The 25,220-nt window shown below is 39.4% G+C and overlaps 1 protein-coding gene and 1 long non-coding RNA gene across 4 annotated transcripts in view; one reads left to right on the top strand and one right to left on the bottom strand.

The window, feature by feature from the left end:
* Nucleotides 1–5,975, top strand: part of LOC141541680 (cytochrome P450 4X1-like) — a 32,756-nt gene extending 26,781 nt beyond the window's left edge. The window contains exon 12 of one of the 2 annotated variants that reach the window (XM_074266015.1): nt 5,359–5,975. In XM_074266015.1, coding sequence (XP_074122116.1) covers nt 5,359–5,527 — 169 coding nt within the window. In that variant the 3' untranslated portion in view covers nt 5,528–5,975. Of the gene's footprint in view, nt 1–1,668; nt 4,915–5,358 lie in introns of those variants that run through there. The other variant, XM_074266016.1, reaches the window with a different exon arrangement.
* Nucleotides 5,976–6,971: 996 nt separating this feature from the next.
* LOC141541682 (uncharacterized) lies at nt 6,972–22,163 on the bottom strand. 2 transcript variants are annotated; one of them, XR_012481876.1, is made up of 5 exons: nt 21,574–22,163; nt 21,224–21,411; nt 18,847–19,014; nt 8,070–8,113; nt 6,972–7,048 (listed from the first exon to the last, which is right to left on the bottom strand). It is a non-coding gene; the product is annotated as an uncharacterized LOC141541682 (long non-coding RNA). The 2 variants fall into 2 exon arrangements; XR_012481875.1 differs by having other exon boundaries at nt 21,224–22,163.
* Nucleotides 22,164–25,220: the final 3,057 nt, after the last annotated feature.

Genomic DNA, 25,220 nt, shown 5'->3' with positions numbered 1-25,220 from the left:
AAGGTTGGAATCATACTGGAAGGCTTTCAATGTCCGGGTAAGGGATGTGTATCTTATCGTCAAAACAACAGGCAAAGACTGAAGGTATTTAAGCCTAAGAATGTTACGGGAGCTTCGCAAAGACAACTATTTGGTTAACTTGCCACAACCTACATAGCTAGCTTTAGTCATCCATCTTGAAATATCTGTGGGCACTGGTCACAAGGAGAACTCAGAAAGCATAGAAATAGAACAGTGAGACCTGTCACTACGCAAAGAAAAAATGATTCAGGGAGCACATTCTAGGGTTGATGAGTGAGGAAGATCAAGTAGATAGATAAAGCCTCTGTAGGAGCTATAACCACTAATCAGGGATGGCATTAAGAGAGCCATAAGGAATCAAAGAAAGAGCAATGATTTGAGTCAAAGGATCTTATCTATATTCCTGATATTTAGTGGGACATCAAAAGAGTCATTGATACCTGGTAGAACAGAACTAATGATGAGGCTTTAAAGGGGTTATACCTTATTTACAACAAACAGGGCAAAAGCTAGGGAATATGATGGCAGTGTATTACAATTTCTAATAAGGCATGGTCAATCCAACTTAAAATTCCTATCATTTCCATTACATTGCTATGGTGGAATTTAGAAAGCAACAGGCGAAACATAGTGGAAAGCATTTGGGAAAAAAACAACAAGATTGGAGCATGTGTCACATATCACCATGACATAATGTTAAGTTCAGGAAATGGGTTATAAGATTGTCATGGTGGCCTGGGACAATAGTGATAGGAAATGGCCATTAGCTAGACACCGAAGGTCCCTCCTTGCCCAAAGCAGAATAGATCACAACTTTTTTGATTGTTTGAATGGGAATTTAATCCTCTGAACATTGAACAAGTCAGCAATTAAAAGTGGTCATCTCCTTGATTCTCATCGACAAAGACAAACTGGTGACTGGGGTGGAAATAATAGAAATTTTAAGTTGAATTGACCATGCCTTATTAGAAATTGTAATAGAGAAGAGTAAAATATGATAGAGTCTGAAATTTGAGATTTCAAAGATTTCAGGGAAAATAAGAATCTCATAAACTAAAAGTCTATAGGGGGAGTCAGCATAAGTCAGGCAGCCATCAATCTAGCAGCCAACAAGCATTTATTAGGAGCTTACTGTATGCCAGGTACTGTGGGATAAAAATGAAAGGAAAACAAAAAGAAAAGTCTCTACTTTTTGGAAACTCACATTCTAATGGAAGACACATGTAAATATATAAGAAGATATAAGATATATAAGATCAGACTGAAAGTAATCTTAAAACATTAGCAGCTGGGGACACCAGGGAAGGCCTCCTGTAGAAAGTGAGATGTCAGTTGAAACTTGAAGAAAAGGAAAATAATAGGGAGAGGGGAAAGGGAAGCAAATTCTAGATGGGGAAGGAAGATGGTGCAATCGGGGCACAGGAATGGAGAGGCGAGATAGGATATCATGTTTGAGGAAGTGTAAGAAGCCCATTGCAGCAGAATCTTCAGGAAGAGGTATGGGTAATGGACTGGAAGGTAAAATAGAGTGAGGATATGAAGAGTTTTAAAAGCTGAAGAGAGGATTTGATATTTAATCCTATAGTTGCTAGGGAACCACTAATACTCACTGAGCAGGGATGTAACATGATCAGAATTGTGCTTTAGGAAAATCACCTTAAGAGCTCAATGGAAGATGAAGAGAGACTTGAGGCCAGGACATCAACCGTAAGGCTATTTATCATTCGGGGAGAGATTATGAGGGCCTGAACTAGCACTGGAGGGGAGAGTAGAAAATGTATGCAGGTGATGATGGAAAAGTCAAAACACCAAGAGATGTTAATGGATTGGATTACTGGTGTGAATGAGAATAGGGAGTTGAGGGCCCTGAATGGTGGGCCTTCAATACTAAAGGAAGAATGCTGCCCCCAACAATCATAACTGTGTAGATAAGTAGATGGAGTCAGAAAGTCCTGAGTTGGAATCCTGCCTTAATCACTTACTTAGTCATGGTCCCTGAAGAAGTCACTCAGCTTCTCAGGCCTTGTTTTCTCATCTATAAAAAGTGTCCTGAGATTGTTGTGGGCATTAAGTGAGAGAACATATCAGCACTCAAAGTGCTAGCTGTTGGGTTAGCAATATAATAAGTTGAGATGGGGGCAGCTAGGTGGCACTGTGGATAGAGCACTAGTCCTGAAGTCAGGAGGACCTGAATTCAAATCCTATCTCAGACACTCAATACTTCCTCGCTGTGTGACCTGGGCAAGTCACTTAACCCAATTGCCTCAGCAAAAATAAATAAATAAAAAAATTGGGATGGCAAGAGCTTTGGGAAGAAAAGATAGTTTTAGATATGTTCAATTTGATATTTCTACAAGATATTCAGTAGATATTTAAGAGACAGTTGGAGCTCCATGACTGTAGCTAAGGAGAGAGTTATGGCTAGAAATAGAGATCTAGGAATCATTTGCAAAGAGAAGACAATTCAACCCATGAAAGATGGTGAGATCAATAGATGGGATAATTTAGAGTGAAAAGAGAAGGGGAACATCCATAATATGAACTGAATTGTAATGTTCTCTTTTCTCTAAAATGTATTCTCTGGGAGCAGATTTCTTGGGGAGCTTCTGGGAGTAGCCTTAGTTTCAGTTCAGTTCAATAATCCCAAATCCAGCTAGGAGTTAAAGTCCAGATCCTTTATTGTATCCTGATTCAAAATCCTGAATCTTTTCCTGGGCCCAGTTAGCTTTCTTAGAGGCCTCTCTCTCTCTCTTTGATTCCCGAGAGCTCTTGTCCCAATGTCTCCAGCCAGCATGAAGGTTGAAGAGGGAATGAATCTTCACTCTGAATCTCCCAAGAAGTTTTCCCAAAGTCCTCCTTGCCCCTGAGAGCTTCCTGTTTACATGGTGCACACTGAGGATACACCAATCATTTCATCACTAGGAAACCATTATTTGTTATAGGATTAAATCAGTGTTAAACTAGATTTAACCATTGTCTCCTCAATTCCACTCAGAACTTGTTTCAAGTTCTGGCCCATAACATATCCTTGTAGGATCAGATCAATCATACGGAACCATTAGATTATATCCATATCCATATCCATTCCAGTGACTTAATACCTTGTAAAAATCCTAACACTGAATGATGAACCAGCAAAAAAAGACTGAGAAAGCACATGGTCCTAGAGATCAGAAGAAAACCAGGAGAGAGCAGTGTCCTGAAAACTTAGAGAAGGAAAACTTCCAGAAGGAAAAGGGGATTAACAGTGTCAAATGTTATAGGGAGATAAAGGAGAATCAGGACTGAGGGGAAAGTTAGCAACTTTGCCCATGAAAAGTTCATTGGTCACTTTAAAGGGCAGCTGAGTGGTAAAGTAGATAGAGCATTGGGTTTGAAATCATGGTCATGCTAACAATATGAAGAACAGTTGAAGAGACTACATTGTGTTTAACCTGAGGTTTGAATATTTTGTGATCAGTTAGGGCATAGGTACATGATAGTTGTCCTCATGTATTAAAAGGGCTGTTATATGGAAGAAGAATTACATATTCCCAGTCAAATATTTGGCCTGAGATAGCAGAACTAGGAAGGATGGGGTGGGTATAGATCAAGTTCTGATATATCTAGGCGCATCAAGATAACTCAATGGATAGAGTACTGGCCTTGGAGTCAGGAGTTCAGATACAGTCTCAGACACTTACTAGCTGTGTATCTCTGGGCTGTTCACTTAATTCCACTTGTCTCAAAACTAATCAAAAAAGCATACATAGGCATGTTAAAAAGAAAAACTTATCTAGCCATTTTAGTTGTCAACTTGCCTAGAGAGGGTGGGTCTTTCTAAATGAATGAAAGACTGTATAACCACTTGCTTGGGATTTTGTAGGCAGGTGAGAACACTTTCCAATTGTTCACCAAGTGTATAAGGCCTGGAAACCTCCCTGAATCTAAGACATTTCCATTAAGTGCCACCAGAATTCTGTTCTGATTGGGTAAGGAATTTGAACATGCCCTCAGAGTTTGTGTAAAAACAAAAACAAAACCCAAAAGATGGAGGTTAGTTCAGGACCATGGAGAGAGACCTCAAGGGAAAGGTATCTGAAAGGAACGAGAATTGTAAAGGGCTGAGCCTGAAAGAATAAGCAACATAGCCACATAGTTGTATAGGACATTGCAAAAGAAGAAAAAGAAAGTAGAATTAAGTTGTGGCAGGGAAAGGAGAGATGGAGGAGAGCCATCAGCACCAAAGGAATTATGGAACAAAAAGGAAAAGGCAAAAGCCACCAAGACAAGGTCTTTTTTCCCCTAACTTCCCCACCCAGTGCCTGTCTATTAACAGACACATGGAAGATATATATTGCTTCTAGTAATGAAGGCAAAATGTTAGCAAGGAGCAAATATGAAGGTAAGTTAGGCAGAGAGCTGCATCTTTACCCAAATATCATTTTTCCCTTATAGGAAATACAGAATAATTCATGCTACTCTTAATTTTTCTTTAATACAAACTCCCTAAAGTAATAGAGGAGGAAACTATATGTACCTGAAGGGTAATTATTTTTCCCTATACTTAAAATGAGAAAATTACTATAATGGCATTATACTATCAGAGTACTGTGATACTTGGTACCAAGGTGTCCTTGAGCAAGTCAATTCTACCTTCTCACCTCAATTTGTTTTTTTATAAAATAAGTGGGTTAATATAACATTTCCACTCTTTCTGTTATTGTTTGCTTACATTTTTGTTTTTTTATTCTCAAGTTAGTTTTTACCTTCTTTCTAAATCTGATCTTTCTTTTGTAACAAGATAACTGTATAAATATGTATACATATATTTTATTTAACATATACTTTAATGTATCTAATATGTATGGGACTACCTGCCAGCTGGGGAGGAAGTGGGGGTAAGGAGGAGAAAAGTTCAAACAAAAGTTTTTGCAAGGCTCAATGCTGAAAAATTACCCATACATATGTTTTGTATATAAAAAGCTATAATAGGGGGCAGCTAGGTGACGTAGTGGATAGAGCACCAGCCTTGAATTCAGGAGGACCCGAGTTCAAATCTGGTCTCAGACACTTAATACTTCCTAGCTGTGTGACCCTGGTCAAGTCATTTAACCCTAGCCTCAGGGGGGAAAAAAGCTATAATAAAAATAAAAAATAAATTAAAAAGTAAAAAATAAAAAAGTAAAATAAGTGGGTTGAATTAGACATCTCTAAAGATCCTTCCACCTCAAAATCCTTTGAATCCTGGAAATTTTGTCTTTCTATTCAAGGATCTAAGATTTTAACATCAACATGCTTCCAAAAGAAAAGGAAACAAAACTTATCAACCTCCAATTTCTTCCCTTTCCTTCCTAGGAACTGCATTGGGCAGCAGTTTGCCATGCTGGAGCTGAAGGTGGGATTGGCCCTGACTCTTCTCCGTTTCGAGCTGGTGTCAGATCCAGAGAAGCCTCCCATCCCAATGCCCCACTTAGTTCTCAGATCTAAGAATGGAATTCATTTGTATCTAAAACCATTCCACTAGTTCTGCTGGTACTAAGGATGGATACCATGACCTGGTCAGAAAGTCTCTTCATTAACAACCAATGATTCAAGTAGCACAAAGAAATGTTACACAGAACAAATGGTTTCTTTTTTTGTTATTTTGGGATGGATTTTATGATGGAGGATGCTGGGAATAGACTAAGGATAAGGAAAGATTTGCTTTCCTTAATTTTTTCTGGATTGAACTTTTATTAACAATGTCACAATAAACCTGGGTCCCTTGTATGCATGTTAGGATGGGGCTGGATGTGAGGTCTCCTGAAGTGCTGAGAACAAAAAAAAAATCATTCTGATTGAAGAAAATCAGCAAGTAAATAATCAAAAGTGAATTTTGTTCTTTTACTTGGACCATGAATAAAGGTAAAGATGACTTTTGGCATGGTGTCTGGGGCAGTATTAATAAAGAGCTCATTTAAATATATAATAAATGTGTGAGTTAGAAAGGACGAAGATTAGCATTACCATTGTCCAGAGGAGAAAATGAAGATTTAGGGATGAGAATAACAACCAAGATCATACAGTTAGTACTTAGGACAGCCTGAAGTCAAATGAAGCTCATCCTTTTCCCACTGTACCATGCTGAGATAGGACTACTGAGGTTTATCTCAATTTTGAGTCAGAAATCTGGATCAAAGCATAGACTCAGAATATAAGGCTGGGGACAAGAATCCTTAAAGTCACAGAGATAAAGTTCCCATAGCCCCAGTGTTTAGCATTGTGCCTACTACATAGTAGTACTTAATATGTTTGTCAATGAATGGTTAGTTTCAGTGAAATACAAAAGGAAGGGAAAGGGGAGAAAGAGAAAGGAGGGGAGAGAAGGGACAGAAGAAAAGAAGGAAGGGAGGAGACAGAAAAAAGAGGGGAGAAGAGGGAATGGAGAGCCTGGCTTTGTCATTAATTACTCTGTATCCTTAGATGTCTCTGTTCATCCATATAATGGGGAGAAAAACACTCAGACATCTACCTTTGAGAATTGTTGGGAGGAAAATATTTTACAAATCTTTGTAGAAATATGGGTGTTTTGTTATCCTAACTGCAATGAACTTCCCAAGGAATCAAGACAGTTATGATGACCCTGACCCTGCTGCACGGTGTGCTTTTGTCAGATCCTTTGAAGCTGTTTCAAAGTGAGATAAGTAGAAAGAGCCGACTGTCTTAGCAAGAAGAAAAGCAAAAGTCAGGGGAAGGAGACCTTGTTGGGGCTAAGCAGGATGCTCTAAGGTATAAACTGGTCTGATGCTTCTTTAATAGTGTTCCCTTATTAATCATTGGAACTATCTCAAAGTCTCATACCTGTCCTATGATGGAGTCATCTGATGTCTTGGGCACATAGAGTACTGAAGGTTAGGCCATGATGACTTGCATCCAGAGTCAGGAACAGCTGCATCCCTGACCACCCTTTCTGAGCTCTTCTCGGTGGGCTCAGGCAGGCCTGGATCACAGGGAGGAGGAGACTAAATGTGGCTGATGGGAGCAGCTCCTTTATAGAATCTTTAGGCTAGAAACAAAGATACCAAAGTTAACTCATTTTACAAGTGAAGGAGAGAAACAGGAAGTATCTGCCCTTACCCAGTTCCCAACTCCCTTGGCACTGATCCCCAAGCCACTCACAGGTCTCCCTCTGCCCAAAGTCATCTATTCATCATTTAAAATGACTGAGCTTTATTAAGTACTTGGGGATTGTTGGCCAAAGATCACAGAGTCTCAGACTTAGAAGAAAACTCTGGTTGGCATCCAATTTAGCCCTTTGCCAGAACAAGAATCCCTCTATCACATCGGAGACAAGTGGGCATCAGAACTTGCTTAAGACTTTGAGGAGAGACTCCCTCCCTCCCAAGGCAAACCATTCTACTCTGGGACAGCTCTAAGTGCAAGAAAGGCATCAAACCCAAGTTACTGCCCTCACAGTTTCTATTTCTGCTGTGTGGGACCAAACAGAACAGGGCTAATGCTTCTTCCAGGTGATATATCAGATATATTTAAAGCAACTTTCATATCTCCTTTGGGGACTTCCATTTTCCCTTCTCCAGGTCATATAAACGTCAAATGATTCCTTTGGAATTTTCTCACCGTGCAAATCATGTGCTTTGAAAACGTAGGGTTTGTCACTGTCCACTCTTCTTATTAAGAAGATAAATACAAAGCAGAGTACCAGATATTCTACTACTACTATGGTACCCTGCTTTGTATTTACCTTTGTGTTCTTTCTTTTTCTGTGTCTCTGTCTTTCTCTGTTTCTCTCTGTGTGTCTCTGTCTCTTTCTCTCTGCTCTGTCTCTCTCTCAGTCTCTGTGTCTCTCTGCGCTCTCTCTCTCTCTCTCTCTCTCTCTCTCTCTCTCTCTCTCTCTCTCTCTCTCTCTCTCTCTCTCTCTCTCTCTCTCTCTCTCTCTCTCTCTCTCTCTCTCTCTCTCTCTCCTATCACTCTATTCCTCTGTCTCAATTTTGTTTTGTTTTTTTCTTCAGGAATTTATACAGATCGGAAGTTCTCAAATATGACCACAAGGTGGCAAAATAACTCACAGAATCTTAACATGATAGATCGTCAGGACTGAAAAGGATCAAACCTAGAACATGGAATAACAAAATTATTAAAACAGGAAATGTTGGCATTAGGAAGATGTTAGATCTTAGAATGGAGAATGTCAAGTTTGGGTTTTGCCCTATAATATAGAATCTCAGCACTAGAAAGTACCTTAGAACACAGAATGACAAAACCATAAGGGATCTTAAAACCTAGAACAAAAAATTCCAGAGCTGGGAAGAACCTTAGAACCTAAAACAGAAAATGTCAGAACTAAGATTGGAGGGAGAACAAGAAGAACAAGAATTGTAGGGTATACTGTGTGCCAAATATTACTCTAAGGACTTTATATTATCTTCATTTGTTTAACCCTCTATAATCCAAACTGCCAGAGATGAGACAGATTTTAGAACAAGGAATGTCAGAGAGGTGAGGGGCTTTAGAACAAGAGGAAGTAAGCATCTGGAGAATCTAGGCTCTAAAGACCAGGTTAATAAACTGAAATTTGGACTCAGTTCATCTGATCTGGATAATTTAACCTAGTGATCTGGAACATAACCACTTTATTCACTTAGATACTGCTTTGAGAAATAATTTATTTGTGAGAAAACAACCTGCCCTGAGCCTCAGGAAGGACATCTTGTCAAGGAAGGCAACATATACATATATAGTTGTATACAAAATAAATAAAGATTAATGGCACTACCATCCCTTAACCTGGAGGGGGGGATGGCTAGCAAAATCAGGCATCCATCTCTCATCTGCAGGCAGAGTGAATTAGTAAGGTTCAATCCTTGACCACCATCTAGTGGCTTAATACAATATAGCAATGCATTGGGCCAGCTACCGATTTCAGACATTTATTTGCTGGGTGACTCTGGGCAAGTCACTTAACCACTCTGGGCTTCCATTTTATTAAACACATAGAATATTAATTAAATAAAGACAAAAATAAAGACAAAATAAAATAAAACACATAGAGTACATGCAAAATACTTTCTAGAAAGAAGATGATAACAAATGGAGTGGGGAGGGGAATAAGAAAATTGCCTATAGAAGCTGAACTTTATTTTTTTTATTTACAAGCTATATGAATGGGTAATTTTTCAGCATTGATAATTGCAAAACCTTTTATTCCAACTTTTCCCCTCCTTCCCCCACCCTCTCCCCCAGATGGCAGGTTGACCAATACATGTTACATATGTTAAAGTATAAGTTAAATACAATATATGTATACATGTCCAAACAGTTATTTTGCTGTACAAAAAGAATAGGACTTTGGAATGTGTACAATTGGGGCAACTAGGTAGTGCAGTGGATAGAACACCAGCCTTGAAGTCAGGAGGACCTGAGTTCAAATCTGGCCTCAGACACTTAACACTTAGCTGTGTGACCCTGGGCAAGTCACAAAAAAAAAAAAAAAAAAAAAAAAAGAAAAGAAAAGAAAAAGAAATAGTGTACAATTAGCCTGTGAAGGAGATAAAAAATGCAGGTGAATAAAAATAGAAGGATTGGGAATTCTATGTAGTGTTTCATAGTCATCTCCCAGAGTTCTTTCGCTTCAGCTAAACTTTAAAGGAAATTGTAGATAGTAAGAGACTGCAAAGAGGGAGGACATTCCAATCATGGGGGACCTCCCAGAGATAGGAGATGGAATGTTGGATATGAGGATCCCAAATAGGCTGGAATTATGAACATTATGTTCAAACCAAATTCACCTATTTAGTGTTCTCCCTCCCAAATAATAATTCCAATATCAGTGTCCTTTAAGAATTTTTATTTCATACCTTTCAATTAATAAAAATCTATTTCCTCTTTTTCCCACTTTTCCCTCCTCACACACAAAAAAGAAAGAACAAAATCCTTATAACAAGTATATAGAGTGAGCCAAAACTTATAGGCCATGTTAAAATAGAAAATTTGAGCATCTTATTCTGTTTCTTCAGACAAGGAGTGCAGCCCACTACCCCCTACCTCTGTTAACTTGGAAATTTATATGTGAACATACTACAAATCATCCAAAGAGAAGGGGGGAATGGATGTAGAGTTTAAGAAATAATTCAAAAGCCTAACATGGCAGATAGTACTGATTATTGCTCTCTATTATTGGAAATCTGCTGAAGATTTCTCTACTAAAAGATGAAAACATTTTAACTCACTTCACTTTTCTTGATTAAAAGGTGAACAGAGTAAGGCAAAAAAATCTGGGACCCAGACCTGATTCTTAGAGGAAACAGAATGGTCTTTGTTTTTACAAGATCCTTAGCAAATTTCTAGAATGTATTATTAGTGACTATCTTTAAAAGGAAACAATGATCACAAAACATCAAAAAAGCTTTTATCAAAAATAAATCTTGCCTGATTAGAATTTTCTTCTTTTTTTCTTTCTTTCCTTCCTTTCTTAGTTTTTTTTTTTTTCTTTATCAGTTACTAGACTGATAGATTAGGGAATGTTATATGGCTTAGCAAGGTTTGAACAAAACATTTAACAAATGTTTCATGCTATTGTTATTTTTTTTAAAAAGGAAGATAGGTGCTAAATTACTCAACTTCACATACTCAAATTATGTGAATTTGGAACTGGTTAAATTCAAAGATTAATCACTTACAATTCATCTGCTTGGAAGGAGATCTCTAGGGAAGTATTTTAGAGATGTGAGCTTAGCCCTGGGCTGTTTAACATTTTGATCAATGATGTGGATAAAAGCAAAAGGTGCATGCTCATCAAATTTGTAGATATAACAAAGCTGGGAAGTAAAACTATTATCATAAAAGATATTTTTTAAATGTCCTGTCTAAAATGATGGTCTGAATCTAAGAAGATAAATTTAACAGGGATAAACAATACAGTCTGATATTTGCATTTAAAAAGTAAAATTTAGAAATACAAGATGAGAAAGATATGGCTGGTTAATTGTGCCTCCGTAAACTATCTGGGGATTTTTAGCAGGCTCCAAATTCATATTAACAATATGATACGGAATTAAAAAGAGCTAATGAAATTTTGAGGTGTAGTGATAGGAATAGCATCCAAGACTGATCAGATAGATCTCATTGTATCTAGTTCTTAGTGCCATATTTTAAGAAGAATATTGAAAAGCTGGGGAGAATTTAGTGAACAATTATGATAGTTAAGGATCGAATCCAAAAATATTGCGATTCTCCTCTTTAAGGCTTTTCAGGAAAATTCAGTTGGTGTAACATTTGGAGGCAAATACACAATGTGTTCAAATCTCCATACCCAAACATTAGTGCAAAACCGAATGTGCCCGATTCTGCAGCAAACAGTGTCATGTGGAATTAGCATGCTGTTCATCAACGATGCAATATCAAAGTAACTGCATGAAATCAAATCAGGAAATATTACCAATGAATTTAAATGCATCAACATATAGCAACTAATTATGCATATAACAGTCATTCAAAATTGTTTATAAACACATCACACAAGATGAAATTCAGCAATATGCAAGCCGCTTAATAACATTGTAATCATAATATCAAATAGGGAAAGAAGCCTAGATGGCCACTTTACATCTTCAGAAAATAAATACTTATGAAAGAAAAAGTATTGAAAATAAAATGGTTTACCCAAAATGTTTCCCAGGAAACAACTCCAGAAGTCATTCTGTCAAACTATGTTTTGACAAAAACTACCACAGTAATGAAAAAAAAACTGGAAAGAAAATAGAAATTCAAATGCCTTGACCCAGGAAAATAAAATCTTTAAAGTCATTTTAAAACCAGGCTGATCTAAACACAAATAAATCCTGTCCTTTGAAATCGCTCTTTTAAAAAATTCTCCTTGCACTCCAAAACCTGAAACAAAACCTCAAACCTGGAGCAACTATTCCAATTTAAAATATGAATTGAGCAGTTTTTTTATTTAAATTAAAATGTGAAACCAGAAAATTTAAAAAAAGACAACTACCAAAAATAAATGGTCCCTGAAAATTAAAAACCTATGGTTTTTCAGAAAATATAGTGAGCAACACCTGAAACAAAACACACAATAATTTTTGAATGAGAACTAAATTCTAAAGCTTAAAAAAATCAGGAAAATAAAGCTAGAGAAGCAACCAGGAATCATTAAGTCCCTGTGGACAAGCTCCCAAATGTAGAATAGAAATGGTTGGTTCTGTCTGATACAATATCATCTAGTATTTATATACTACTTTGAAGCTTGCCAAGGATTGCATATATGTTTATCTCATTTGATCCTCAGAATAAGCCTATGAAGTAAGTTCTATTATTATCCCCATTTTAAAGATAAGGAAATTGAGGCTCAGAAAAATTAAGTTGCTTGTCCAGGATCACACAGCTGGTAAAGATCTGATGCCTTACTTGAACTCAGGTTTTCCTTATTCTAACTAAAATGCTTTTGCCCACTGAGCTTTTTAATAAAAAGCATTTCTAATATCTAACATAATTATAATAAAACAATGTGATGTGAGGTGATGCAATACAATTGTCCATACATGAGAAGAGACAGAATGATTTCCATGTAGCTTGGATAGATGTATGCTCTGGGATTTGTTCCCACCCTGTCTCCTTTAAAGACAGTAATTCCTACCTTTGTAGAATAAGAAGAGGTCAGACAGGTGGCACAGTGGATAGAGCATCCATCCTGGAGTCAGGAAGACCTGAGTTCAAAGTTGACTCCAGTCACTTCCTAACTGTGTGACCCTGGGTAAGTCATTTAGCCCTGTTTGTCTCAATTATGTCACCTGTAAAATAACAAGCCGATCAAGTATCTACCAAGAAAACCCAAATAGGGTCATGAAAAGTCAGGTATGACTGAAAAATGACAGAACAGCAGGAAGATTGTGGATGAGTGAGTGCTTCTTCTCCCACTAACATGCAAAGGGGATATTGAGTTAGTGGAACTATATGTCTATAATTCAAATATTGATAGTCTAGTATGGTACTTTGGGGCTCTTTCTCACTCCAAGGGGAGGATAATACTTAGCTCGTCAACATCAGTTTAATTCCCTCCAAATAAAAGCTTGTTACACTAATTACCATCGTGATTCCCTCAAGCAAAGGCACTTACTGAAATTCTGTAATAAGAATAGTAGCAACAAAATGTATCTCCCCATAAACTTGAACACACTTTCAAAAACAAAGAGAGAATGCACAGAGTGATTCCAATTGGAAGGTACACATTGTGAGAACACTCGTGTCCACGGCACTGGACGAGGAGCAACTTAGATCAATTAATCCCTAGATCAATAAACATTTATTAAGTGCTTTCTATATGCCAGACACTGTGTTAAGGCCTAGGGATACAAAAAAAAAAGGCAAAAGGCAATACTTGCCCTCGAATAGATTAATGGGAGAGACAACATGCAAATTAATATTAAAGGGAAGAATAGGAAATAATTAATTGAGGGAAGATATCAGAATTAAGAGAGGTGGGAAAGGCTTCCAGTAAAAAGAAGGAATTTTATATTATTTTAAGGAGAGGTCAGTAGCCAGAGAGGATTAGGGAGAGCATTCTAGGAATGGGGGAATGCCAGAGAAAATGCCCAGATCTGAGAGATAGAGGGTCTTTTTCATGAAGCTGCCAAAAGGCCACTCACTGCATCAGAGGACATATCTGAGAGGAAGGGTCCATGACTGGAGGATCACCAATGTCCTCATGCTACAACCCTAACCTTGATCTCTAATGAATGATGTCCAAATGCTCCTCTAGAGCAGATGTTGCTTCCCTGCCTGGCTAGAATCACCTTGCCTCCACTTTGAGGTTAGCTGATAACCTGGCCTAGGATATTTCTATGCACTTGAAGGAAAAAAAGAACCAAAATCCTAAAAAGGCCAGGAGTCTTGGCTCTAAGCACTGCCATCTCTCAAGCAGGATCCCAGCTACAGATGCCAGACTCTTGTTTCCTGTTACCAGCTTGACTGGACTCTATAGTTGGCCTCTGTTCCATTGGGCACTGCCAAGTGCTTCTCCTACAAGATGCCATTGCCAATCTTGAGCTGGAGGGAAAGAAGTGCTCCTCTTTGTCCTTCCTCACTTACTGCAATTTCCACAAAACAGAAAGGGAAAAGTAAACTCTTAAAAGTTTAGTTATACCTAAAGAACTATAAAACTTCATACCCTTTGATCCAGCAGTCTCACTATTGGGTTTGTATCCCAAAAAAAAGATAATTTAAAAAAGAGAAAAGGTCCCATCTCAGAAAAAGAAATAGACCAAGCTATTAACCAACTTCCTAAGAAAAAGTCCCCAGGACCAGATGGATTTACAGGTGAATTCTACCAAACATTTAAAGAACAACTAACTCCAATGCTATGTAAACTATTTGAAAAAATAGGGATTGAAGGAGTGCTACCAAATTCCTTCTATGACACAGACATGGTACTGATACCTAAACCAGGTAGATCGAAAACTGAGAAAGAAAACTATAGACCAATTTCCTTAATGAATATTGATGCTAAAATCTTAAATAAGATATTAGCAAATAGACTTCAGAAAATCATCCCCAGGATAATACACTATGACCAAGTGGGATTTATACCAGGAATGCAGGGCTGGTTTAATATTAGGAAAACTATTAGTATAATTGACCATATTAATAATCAAATTAATAAAAACCATATGATCATCTCAATAGATGCAGAAAAGGCATTTGATAAAATCCAACATCCATTCCTACTAAAAACGCTTGAGAGTATAGGAATAAATGGACTATTCCTTAAAATAATAAGGAGCATATATTTAAAACCTTCAGTAAACATCATATGTAATGGTGATAAACTAGCACCTTTCCCTGTAAGATCAGGAGTGAAACAAGGTTGCCCACTATCACCATTACTATTCAATATAGTACTAGAAACTCTAGCCTTGGCAATAAGAGCCGAGAAAGAGATCCAAGGAATTAGAGTAGGAAATGAAGAAATCAAATTGTCACTTTTCGCAGATGACATGATGGTATACTTAGAGAACCCCAAAGACTCTGCTAAAAAGCTATTAGAAATAATTCAGAATTTTAGCAAAGTCGCAGGATACAAAATAAATCCACATAAATCCTCAGGATTTTTATACATTACCAACACAATCCAACAGCAAGAGATACAAAGAGAAATTCCATTCAAAATAACAGTCGATAGTATCAAATATTTGGGAATATATCTACCAAAGGAGAGTCAGGAATTATAGAGCAAAATTACAAAACACTTGCCACAAAAATAAAGTCATATTTAAATAATTGGAAAGACATTCAATGTTCTTGGATAGGCCGAGCGAATATAATAAAGATGACAATACTCCCCAAACTAATCTATTTATTTAGTGCTATACCAATCAGACTCCCAAGAAACTATTTTAATGACCTAGAAAAAATAACAACAAAATTCATATGGAAGAATAAAAGGTCGAGAATTGCAAGGGAACTAATGAAAAAAAAGTCAGAGGAAGGTGGTCTAAGTGTACCTGATTTAAAGCTATATTATAAAGCAACAGTCACCAAAACCATTTGGTATTGGCTAAGAAATAGACTAGTTGATCAGTGGCATAGGTTAGGTTCACAGGACAAGATAGTGAATAAAAATAGCAATCTAATCTTTGACAAACCCAAAGATCCCAAATTTTGGGATAAGAATTCATTATTTGACAAAAACTGCTGGGAAAACTGGAAATTAGTATGGCAGAAACTAGGCATGGACCCACATTTAACACCACATACTAAGATTAGATCAAAATGGGTCCAAGATTTAGGCATAAAGAACGAAATCATAAATAAATTGGAGGAACATGGGATGGTTTACCTCTCAGACTTGTGGAGGAGGAAGGAGTTTGTGTCCAAGGGAGAACTAGAGACCATTATTGATCACAAAATAGAACATTTTGATTACATCAAATTAAAAAGTTTCTGCACAAACAAAACTAATGCAAACAAGATTAGAAGGGAAGTAACAAATTGGGAAAAAATTTTTACAGTTAAAGGTTCTGATAAAGGCCTCATCTCCAAAATATACAGAGAATTGACTTTAATTTATAAGAAATCAAGCCATTCTCCAATTGATAAATGGTCAAAGGATATGAACAGACAATTTTCAGATGATGAAATTAAAACTATTTCCACTCATATGAAAGAGTGTTCCAAATCACTATTGATCAGAGAAATGCAAATTAAGACAACTCTGAGGTATCATTACACACCTGTCAGATTGGCTAAGATGACAGGAACAAATAACGATGAATGTTGGAGGGGCTGTGGGAAAACTGGGACACTGATGCATTGTTGGTGGAGTTGTGAAAGAATCCAACCATTCTGGAGAGCAATATGGAATTATGCCCAAAAAGTTATCAAAATGTGCATACCCTTTGACCCAGCCATACTACTACTGGGCTTATACCCCAAGGAACTACTAGAGAAGGGAAAGGGTCCTGTATGTGCCAAAATGTTTGTGGCAGCCCTTTTCATAGTGGCTAGAAGCTGGAAGATGAATGGATGTCCATCAATTGGAGAATGGTTGGGTAAACTATGGTATATGAATGTTATGGAATATTATTGTTCTATAAGAAATGACCAACAGGAGAAATACAGAGAGGCTTGGAGAGACTTACATCAACTGATGCTGAGTGAAACGAGCAGAACCAGAAGATCATTATACACTTCAACAATGATACTGTACGAGGATGTATGCTGATGGAAGTGGATTTCTTCAACATAGAGAAGAGCTAATCCAATTCCAATTGATTAATGATGGACAGAACCAGCTACACCCAGAAAAGGAACACTGGGAAATGAATGTAAACTGTTATTTTTACCTTCTGAATCCAATTCTTCCTGTGCAACAAAAAATTCGGTTCTACACACATATATTGTCTCTAAATTATACTGTAATATATTTAACATATATAAGACTGCTTGCCATCTGGGGGAGGGGGTTGGGGGAGGAAGGGAAAAAATCTGAATAGAAGTAAGTGCAAGGGATAATGTTGTAAAAAATTACCCATGCATATGTACTGTCAAAAATGTTATAATTATAAAATAAAATAAAAAATTATAAAAAAAAAGAAAAAAAAAACAAAACAATATGAATATCCAAAAAGTTCTCCCCATACCTTAAAAAAAAAAAAAAAAAAAAAAAGAGAGAGAAAAGGACTGATATGTGCACAAATGTTTGTAGCAGTTCTTGGTAAGAAACAGGAAATTGAGTGTGTGTCCATCAGCTGGGGAATGGCTGAATAAGTTATGGTGTGTAAAGATAATGAAATATTACTATTCTATAAGAAATAATGAACAAGCTGCTTTCAGAAAAGCCTGGAAAAACCCACATGAACAGATGCTGAATGAAGTGAGCAGTACCAGGAAAACATTGTACCCAGTAATAAGAAGATTATGTGATGGTCAACTGTGGATTTCTATCTTCTCAACAATGCAATGATTCAAGGCAATTCCAATGGACTTGGGATGAAAAATGCTAATCATATCCAAAGAGAAAATTATGGAGACTAAATGTGGATCATTAAATAAAAGTATTTTCACTGTTTTGTTTGCTTGTTTTTCTTTCTTGAGTTTTTTTTTCCCCTTTGGGTTTGATTTTTCATATTTTCCAAAAATGGAAATATGTTTAAAAGGATACTCAAATATAATCTATATCAGATTGTTTGCTATGTTTAATGGAAGCAAGGGAGGGAAGGAAAAAAAATTAGAACACAAAGTCATAAAAAGAAGGTTTGTCTTTATTCCACATTGGGAATAAATATATAAATAAGAATCTTTATTCCATATTTGGAATTATAAAATACTATTGGGGGGCAGTTTAGTTCTTTCTCATAGCAGACTCCATTTTCAACTCTTTCAGAATGGGACCAACTTACTTTTTTATGAAAAAAAGTATGCAATAATAAACTGCAAAAACATTTTTACATCCAAAGGATCTGATAAAAAGCCTCATTTCTAAAATATATAGATAATTAACTCAATTTTATAATAAAGTTCAAGCCATTCTCCAATTGATAAATGGTCAAAGTATATAAACAGACAACTTTGAATTTTGTTGAACAGACAATTTTGTTTTTTGTTTGTCACCCTCTTCTGGACACTTTCCAGTTTATCAAAGTCCTCTGTAAATTGTGGCCCCTGAAAAACTGAACACAGTCTTCTAAGTGATCAGGATAGATTATAGGAAATTTTCCTTTTCTGGGCCTCTTTTAATACAGATACAACCCTAGAAGAATGGGAGTCTTTTTCCCCCACCACATCACTAGGAGGCAAGTATGTCATGAATCATTTTTGCATTTTCAATTTACAAAAAAAAGAGAAGTAATGATCAGTCTGTGGAGTGCAAATCTAGTGCTCTTTTCTCTGCACATCGAGACTTTCAGTTCATGGGTTTCCCCATTGGATACATGCAACTTGAAGAAGTAGAAGCAAAGAGGGAAGGAAGGTTGGACCCCTTGAGTTCTTTTTTGTGTGTAGGGGGTTGTATGTACCTAAGAAATATGTGAAAATCAATATTTGGGAGAGATGAGTCAAAACAGTTATAAAATACCCTTCCACTATAGAACCAAAAATAAAACTCAAAAGCAAGATCAAAGAACAGAGTGTCAAGGCCAGGAGAGATTTTGGAATATAGAGTCTGAAATATCAGGGAGAGGGGTTTTATAATATAGTACACAGAATATAAGAGCTGAAAAGGACTTTAGAATATAAAACCTAAAATGCAAAAATTGGGAGGGAGCTTCAAACCTGGGAAACAGAAAATGTCAAGGCTGGCTTCTTATTGACTCTAGAATCAAATATAAATACCTCTCGGTTTACCTTCCAAAACCCTGTACAAACCAGCTCCCACATGGAGGCCTCATTGGACATTATTCTCCTCTCTGCTTTCTGCAATTGAGTCACACTGGCCTTCTCTCAGTTCTGTTCTTTCAGGTTCTTCTTTTCTGTCTTTTCAAACCCTTTCTCCATGCCTTTGATGGCTTATCTCTTTAAAAAAAAAACTTTTTATTTTCAAAATATACACATCAATAGTTTTTAACATTCACACCTGCAAAACCTCATGTTCCAAATTTTGTTCTCCTTCCCTTCCTCACACTCCCTCCCCTAAATGGCAAGTATTCCAATATATGTTAAACACGTACAATTCTTCTATAAGAATTTCCACAATTATCTTGCTGCACAAGAAAAATCAGATCAAAAAGAAAGAAAAAACATGAGAAAGAAAACAAAATGCAAGCAAACAACAAAAAGAATGGGACTGCTATGTTGTGGGCCACCCTCAGTTCCCACAGTCCTCTCTCTGGGTGTAGAAGGCTCTCTCCATCATAAGACCATTGGAACTGGCCTGAATCACCTCATTGTTGAAAAGAGTCATGTGATAGGTTATCACTTGTGCCCAGAGTGCACTTCTTCCTTACCTCTTCATTAAGCCCTTTTTCTTTTAATTCACAACTCAGACACTATTTTCTGCATACTTTCCTGGTCCTCCCAATTCCTCTCCTTTTATTTATTTAATTGCTTTGTATATATCTCTGTTCACCAAATATTTAGATATACATACTTTGATGTTTATATATGCATACATATCTATTTCTTGCTAAATATGCAAATATGTAAAGATGTAGATCTATATACTTATTATCTCTTCCATTCTAATGGAAAGTCCTTGCAAATAGAGATTGTTTCATTCTTTGGCCATGTATCTCCAGGACTAGCGTTATGTCTGGTACTTAATTTACTTGATGGTTAATCTAGTGTCTAATTGACAATGGAATGTTAAATACAAAATGTTAGAACAGGAGGAACATTGGAACACAGAATGTGGAATGTCAGGCCTGGGAGGGCCTTAGAACTTAGAACACAATTTCTCTGAGCTGGGACGGACTCAGAATGCAAAATGCCACAGATGTGCCAGAGAGCCTTGGATCCAGTTTATGATCCAATGACTACTGGCTGGGTAACCACGAGCAGCTCACTTAAATTTTCTTGAATCTTTATTTCTTCATCTACCAAATGAAGATAATAGTTGCCCCTTTTTCATTATCCTCATTGCTATTGCTGTTGTTCGTCCTTCCTTCTCAGAGAGGGCCATGACATCGGCAAAGTGTCCTCTTGCAAGTGAACTTAAATTAAGTGGGAGTTGGAAGGCTGTGCAAGGTCAGCTGCCTCACTTTTCCCCTTCACAGCCTTTTGGGTCCAGTGGCAAGATATAATAGATCAAGACAACTAGAGATGGTCCTGGATGCGACGGGAGATCTTGGCCTTTTTAAGGTAAGTTCCTTAATGACTTCAAAGATCATCTGCTCCAAGGCCTTTATTTCATGGATGGGGAAACCAAAGTCTGAGTAACATAAATAACTTGTACAGTCATGAAGTGAATTGATTACAGAGCTAGGACCAAAACACATGTCAACTGCTTGCTAACCCAGTACATTTTCCTTTTGCTGCCTCCATTTGTAGAAGACTGAGTCGAATCCTGTCCAGCTGGACCTGAAAGGAGGGCTTCTTTGCCATGACTGCATCTTGCTTCACTAGAATGGTCCCAATAAGTGGCTCAGGCCTAAGGCTTCCATTAATAAACAAAAAGTCAGTGCTTCCAGCAGACTCCGGACTCCCTTTAAACTCTCCTTGGGTTTTTTTTTTCAGCCTTCTAACTAAAACCACTGAACTTCGAAGTAAAGGTGGCTGTGATTGCCCATCCTAGCTCCAACCTTCAGAAGCAGTTTCCCCAAATCTATTAGAAGCAGAAAAAGAAAACCTTCTGGGGGAATAGGAACCAGGAAAGCCTTACTGTTTCATACCCTTATCTCTCCTTTTTATGAAAAAAGAAAGGGTCAGAGCCATCGGAAATGGAATGAATTGAGCTAGATCAGAAGTAGTGAGAATCCTGTCACTTGGAGGTAATTTAGTAAGAAGCTGGATAAACTTGTCATCAGTGTTGGAGACAAAACTCCTGAACCAGGAGAGAAGCTGGAATGTTATATTTAAATACCCTTCTTATCTCTAAGATTCCTTTTTTTTTTTTTATGATTCCAAGATCCCAGAATTCTCTGGTACCGAAATTCTAACACCTTGGGATTCTAAGCTCTGTCAGATTTAAAGATTTCACGAGCTCATGAGCTTGATCTTCTATCACCCATCCATGATTTTATTAACACCTCACCCCAACTTTAGGGGTTGCAACGAGTTCACTTACATTTTTGGAACCTTTGTTTCTTCACCCTTTAAGAGGTTTCCTGGAGAAATTTCCATATTTTAAAAACAGGCCCAGAGAGATTATAAGTGCTCAAAATCACGCAGCAACTTTGCGTCAGGACCTGGCCTCGATTTCAGGTCACCATTCCCTCCCCCCAAAATAATGAGGTAGACAGTGAGAAGAGGAACCTTAAAAAAAAAAAGGATTAAAAGGAAGGGAGAGAAGGAGAGGAGAGAGGAGATCGATGTAAAAAGAGAAAGATTAAAGCGGGAAAGAGACACTGAAGGGAGGAAGATGTGGTGAAAGACTGCTCGGTATGGGCATCCGGGACAAAAAGTAGCATCCCTAACCTCTCCCCGTGTTCACGGTCGAGGAAGGACCAAGGCAGTTCTTCAAGTCCGGGAGGAAGCACAAGTCTAGAGGGGTGCAGAGGCGGAAGGATCTCAGACTCCCACGGGGGAGGGGGAGGGGAGCGTTACCGCGCGGGGGAGGGGCTTTCCCCATCCTTGCACTGTCCCCCTCCCTGCCCAACCCCTCAGCCATCCCGCACTGAGCGGAGACCCCCTGCCCTCCCAAAACCCAATATTGCCTGCTAGAACAAAGGCGGGGAGGGGGGGCATCGCGAATCCCACCCCCCCATTATCACTCCGAGCAGCCGGGCTGTGCGGGCCGATAACCAGGGCCCGCCTGCAGATGGTTGCTTATCAGCCCCCCGCAGGAGGCGCGGGCAGACAGTGAGCGCGGCCCGTGCCAGTCCCAGATTAGAGCCCCGAGAGAGTCATTAACAATCCCCAACCGCGGGCAGCCTGGACCCGGCCCCAGGGCTGCCTCCATCCCGGCTCACCCTGGCAGGTGGAAAGGAGCGATAAGGCTGAGGGAGGGAGGGGGCGGAGCGCGGGAGGAGAGGGGTGGGGAGGAGAGAGGAGGACTGGGGAGTGGGGAGGGGGCGGCCCCGCCGGCCTGTGGGAGCTCTTTGTAAGCGGAGGGAAACCGGGAGCCCTTCCTGACCCCAGGCGGAGGTCCAGGCCCGAACGGGGAAGTGGGGCGCTTCTGCTTCGGGCCCCGGCTTGTCTTCTTGTCCAGGTCCAAAGAAATCTCCGGGAGAACAGGCGCTCCCTCAACCCCTCCCCCAGCACTTTTTCCACAGCTGGGGGGTGGGGGCCCCCAGAAGCCCAGATTGTAGTCCTCATATCCATCCCTCAGCCTCGACCCCCACTCCATTGGTCGTGGGCAGAAAGGGCCCCAAGTGGGCTCTGAACTCTGGTCTGTCGCCTTCAAGGGCTGGGGTCCCTGGCACGGCTCCCTAGAGCCTCCTGATATCACTTCTTCAACGTTTTCTTGTGTTGGAGAGCGCGGTCCTGAGGGGGATCCGCCGGGGCGGAGAGAGTACGTCCAGGACCCCTGTTACTCGGGTACTTGGGAACGGGCTCGCTCCCGTGCTCTGGGCAGATACCCGCGGCAGCCAGTGTAAACAGGGGCCCGATTCTGCAGCCCCCCGAGCTTCCCGCGGGCAGAAAGGAAAGGAAGAGGAGCCAAGGACCCAGCCAGGAAAGAGCCCAACACCCAGTAGTAGCGTTTGATAACGTCTGACATATTTGCAAGGTATTTCCAGTACCTTGAAACTTTAACTGGCTTTAAAACGTGAGCTATTGTCTATTATTTGTTGACCTTGTAATTATACATTAACATTGACTAGAGTGTCAGCCTGGAGTCGGGAAGATCAGAGTTCAAATGTGACCCTGGCCAAATCACTTAGTCCTGTTTGCTTCCGTTTCCTCTTCTGTAAAATGAGCTAGAGAAGAAAACGCAAGCCCCTCCAGTATCTCTTCCAAGAAAATCCCAAATGGAGTCACAAAGAATCAGGTGCAATTGAAAAATGACTAACCGACAACAAAACAATATTATATATTAATATTGGAACCTAACATTGTAAGCTAATTGCTCTGTATCTCTTTAAGATTTCAAAGCAATTAAAATATCTCAGCTGATCTTCATAACAACCCTGGGAGGTGGATGCTGTCATTATCCCCATTTTACAGATGCAGAAAGTGAAGGTGGGAGAGTTTGGCCAGATTCCTGCAACATGGAATTGTCTGAGTTAGAATTTGAACCCAAGACCTTTGGATTTCAAGTTCACTCTGCCACCTAGTGGCCTAAATAGCTGCTTGTGTGTTATCTGTTCAACATTTCAGTTGCGTCCAACTCTTCATGACCTTATGGACCTCAGTCCGTGGGGTTTTCTTGGCAAGATGCTGGAGCGTTAGCCATTTCCTTTTCCATAGGCAAACATGTTGAAGTGACTTAATATGTAATATATGGGCTAGGGACCGGGCCTGTGACTCATTGGTATTGGGAACTCCAGGATGAGGACATTTCCTCCACAAATGCTAGCGCTTTTTTGGCAATTTCTAGTCTTAGATGGCTATGGCACTGAAATGGTACTTGCCCAGCTTCCTCCACTTAGTGTGTCCTAGAGACAGGGCTTAAAGTTAGATTTTCCTGGCCTTGAGGTCCAGCTTTATAGCCAATACATCCATTGTTTCTACCTTCTTACATGTGTACCTCTTAGCATGGTCTGGGCTAAGGAATAGCCTCAGGTGGTTCCACCTCTCCAGTCACCTTCTTCCTTGTTCTCTCTTTCTCTTTCTCTCTCTCTCTCTCTCTCTCTCTCTCTCTCTCTCTCTCTCTCTCTCTCTCTCTATCTCTCTCTTCTCTCTTCTCTCTCTCTCTCTCTCCTCTCTGGTCTCTCCTCTTCCTCTCTCTCTTTCTCTCTCTCTTTTCTCTCTCTCTCTCTCTCTCTTTCTCTCTCTCTTTCTCTCTTTTCTCTCTGTCTCTCTCTTTCTCTCTCTCTCTTTCTCTCTCTCTCTCTTTCTCTCTCTCTTCTCTCTCTCTCTCTCTCTCTGTCTCTGTCTCTCTCTCTCTCTGTGTCTCTTTTCTCTCTCTTCTCTCTCTCTTCTCTCCTCTCCCTCTCTCTTTCCTCTCTCATCTCTCTCTCTCCTTCTCTCTCTCTCTGTCTCCTCTCTCCTCTCTCTTCTCTGTCTCTGTGTCTGTCTCTGTCTCTCTCTCTCTCTCCTCTCTTCTTCTCTCTCTCTTTCTGTCTCTCTCTCCTCCTCTCCTCTCTCTCTCTGTCTCTCTCCTGTCTCTCTGTCTCTGTCTCTGTCTCTCTGTATCTCTCTCTCTTCTCTCTCTCTCTCTCTCTCCTCTCCTCTCTCTCTGTCTCTCTCTCTTCTTCTCTCTCTCTCTCTGTCTCCTCTCCCCTCCCCTCTCTCCTCTCTCTCTTCTCTCTCTCTCTCTCCTCTCTCTCTCTCTCTCTCTCTCTCTCTCTCTCTCTCTCTCTCTCTCCCTTTTCTCTCCGCCCCCTCTCTCTCTCTTTCTCTCCCCGAACTGCTGCTCAAGGGACACAAGACAAAGAAGTCTGAGTTCCTCTTCCCCTTCTTTACAGATGAGGTCACCCTATATATTGCTGTGGCTGCATTTATAGCCAAACCCACAGCTGAGACTGAACTGGCCTGGTCTACGTTCCCAGCACAACCTTACCCGATTCCAAAGCTTGGAGAGAAGGAGCCCCTGGGCCAGGCCCCCTCTGCCTTTACCATAATGCAGTAATGCTATCTTGTCCCCCAGGTAAGAGCAGATTTAAGGCTTTGGGGAAGAGAAGTGAGCCGACAGGCTGAGAATGCACAATTTCTTTCCCAGGACTCCCATCCCATCAAGGCTTCTACTAACCTACAGCAAACACTTCCCTTCCTTATCCCCATCCCACAACACTGCTTTCCTTTGGGGAGAGGGGGATGGAACATTCTGTATCAACCACCATCCCCCTCACTGAATATCAGGAGAAGGGGAGACTGAAGTGTTTCTACCCTTTCAGCTGTGGCCAATAAAGCTCTAATAAATACCATCCTCTCCTTGAATAATAATACTATATTATCGCATAATATATAATGGCTAGTATTGAAGGTTTGCAATGCATTTTCTATTCTATGTGTTAACTCTT

Source organism: Sminthopsis crassicaudata, chromosome 4, assembly GCF_048593235.1.
Source record: "Sminthopsis crassicaudata isolate SCR6 chromosome 4, ASM4859323v1, whole genome shotgun sequence".
Taxonomy (NCBI): Eukaryota; Metazoa; Chordata; class Mammalia; order Dasyuromorphia; family Dasyuridae; genus Sminthopsis; species Sminthopsis crassicaudata.
The sequence above is the reverse complement of the archived record's forward strand: the minus strand, read 5'-3'. Positions and strand labels throughout refer to the sequence as shown.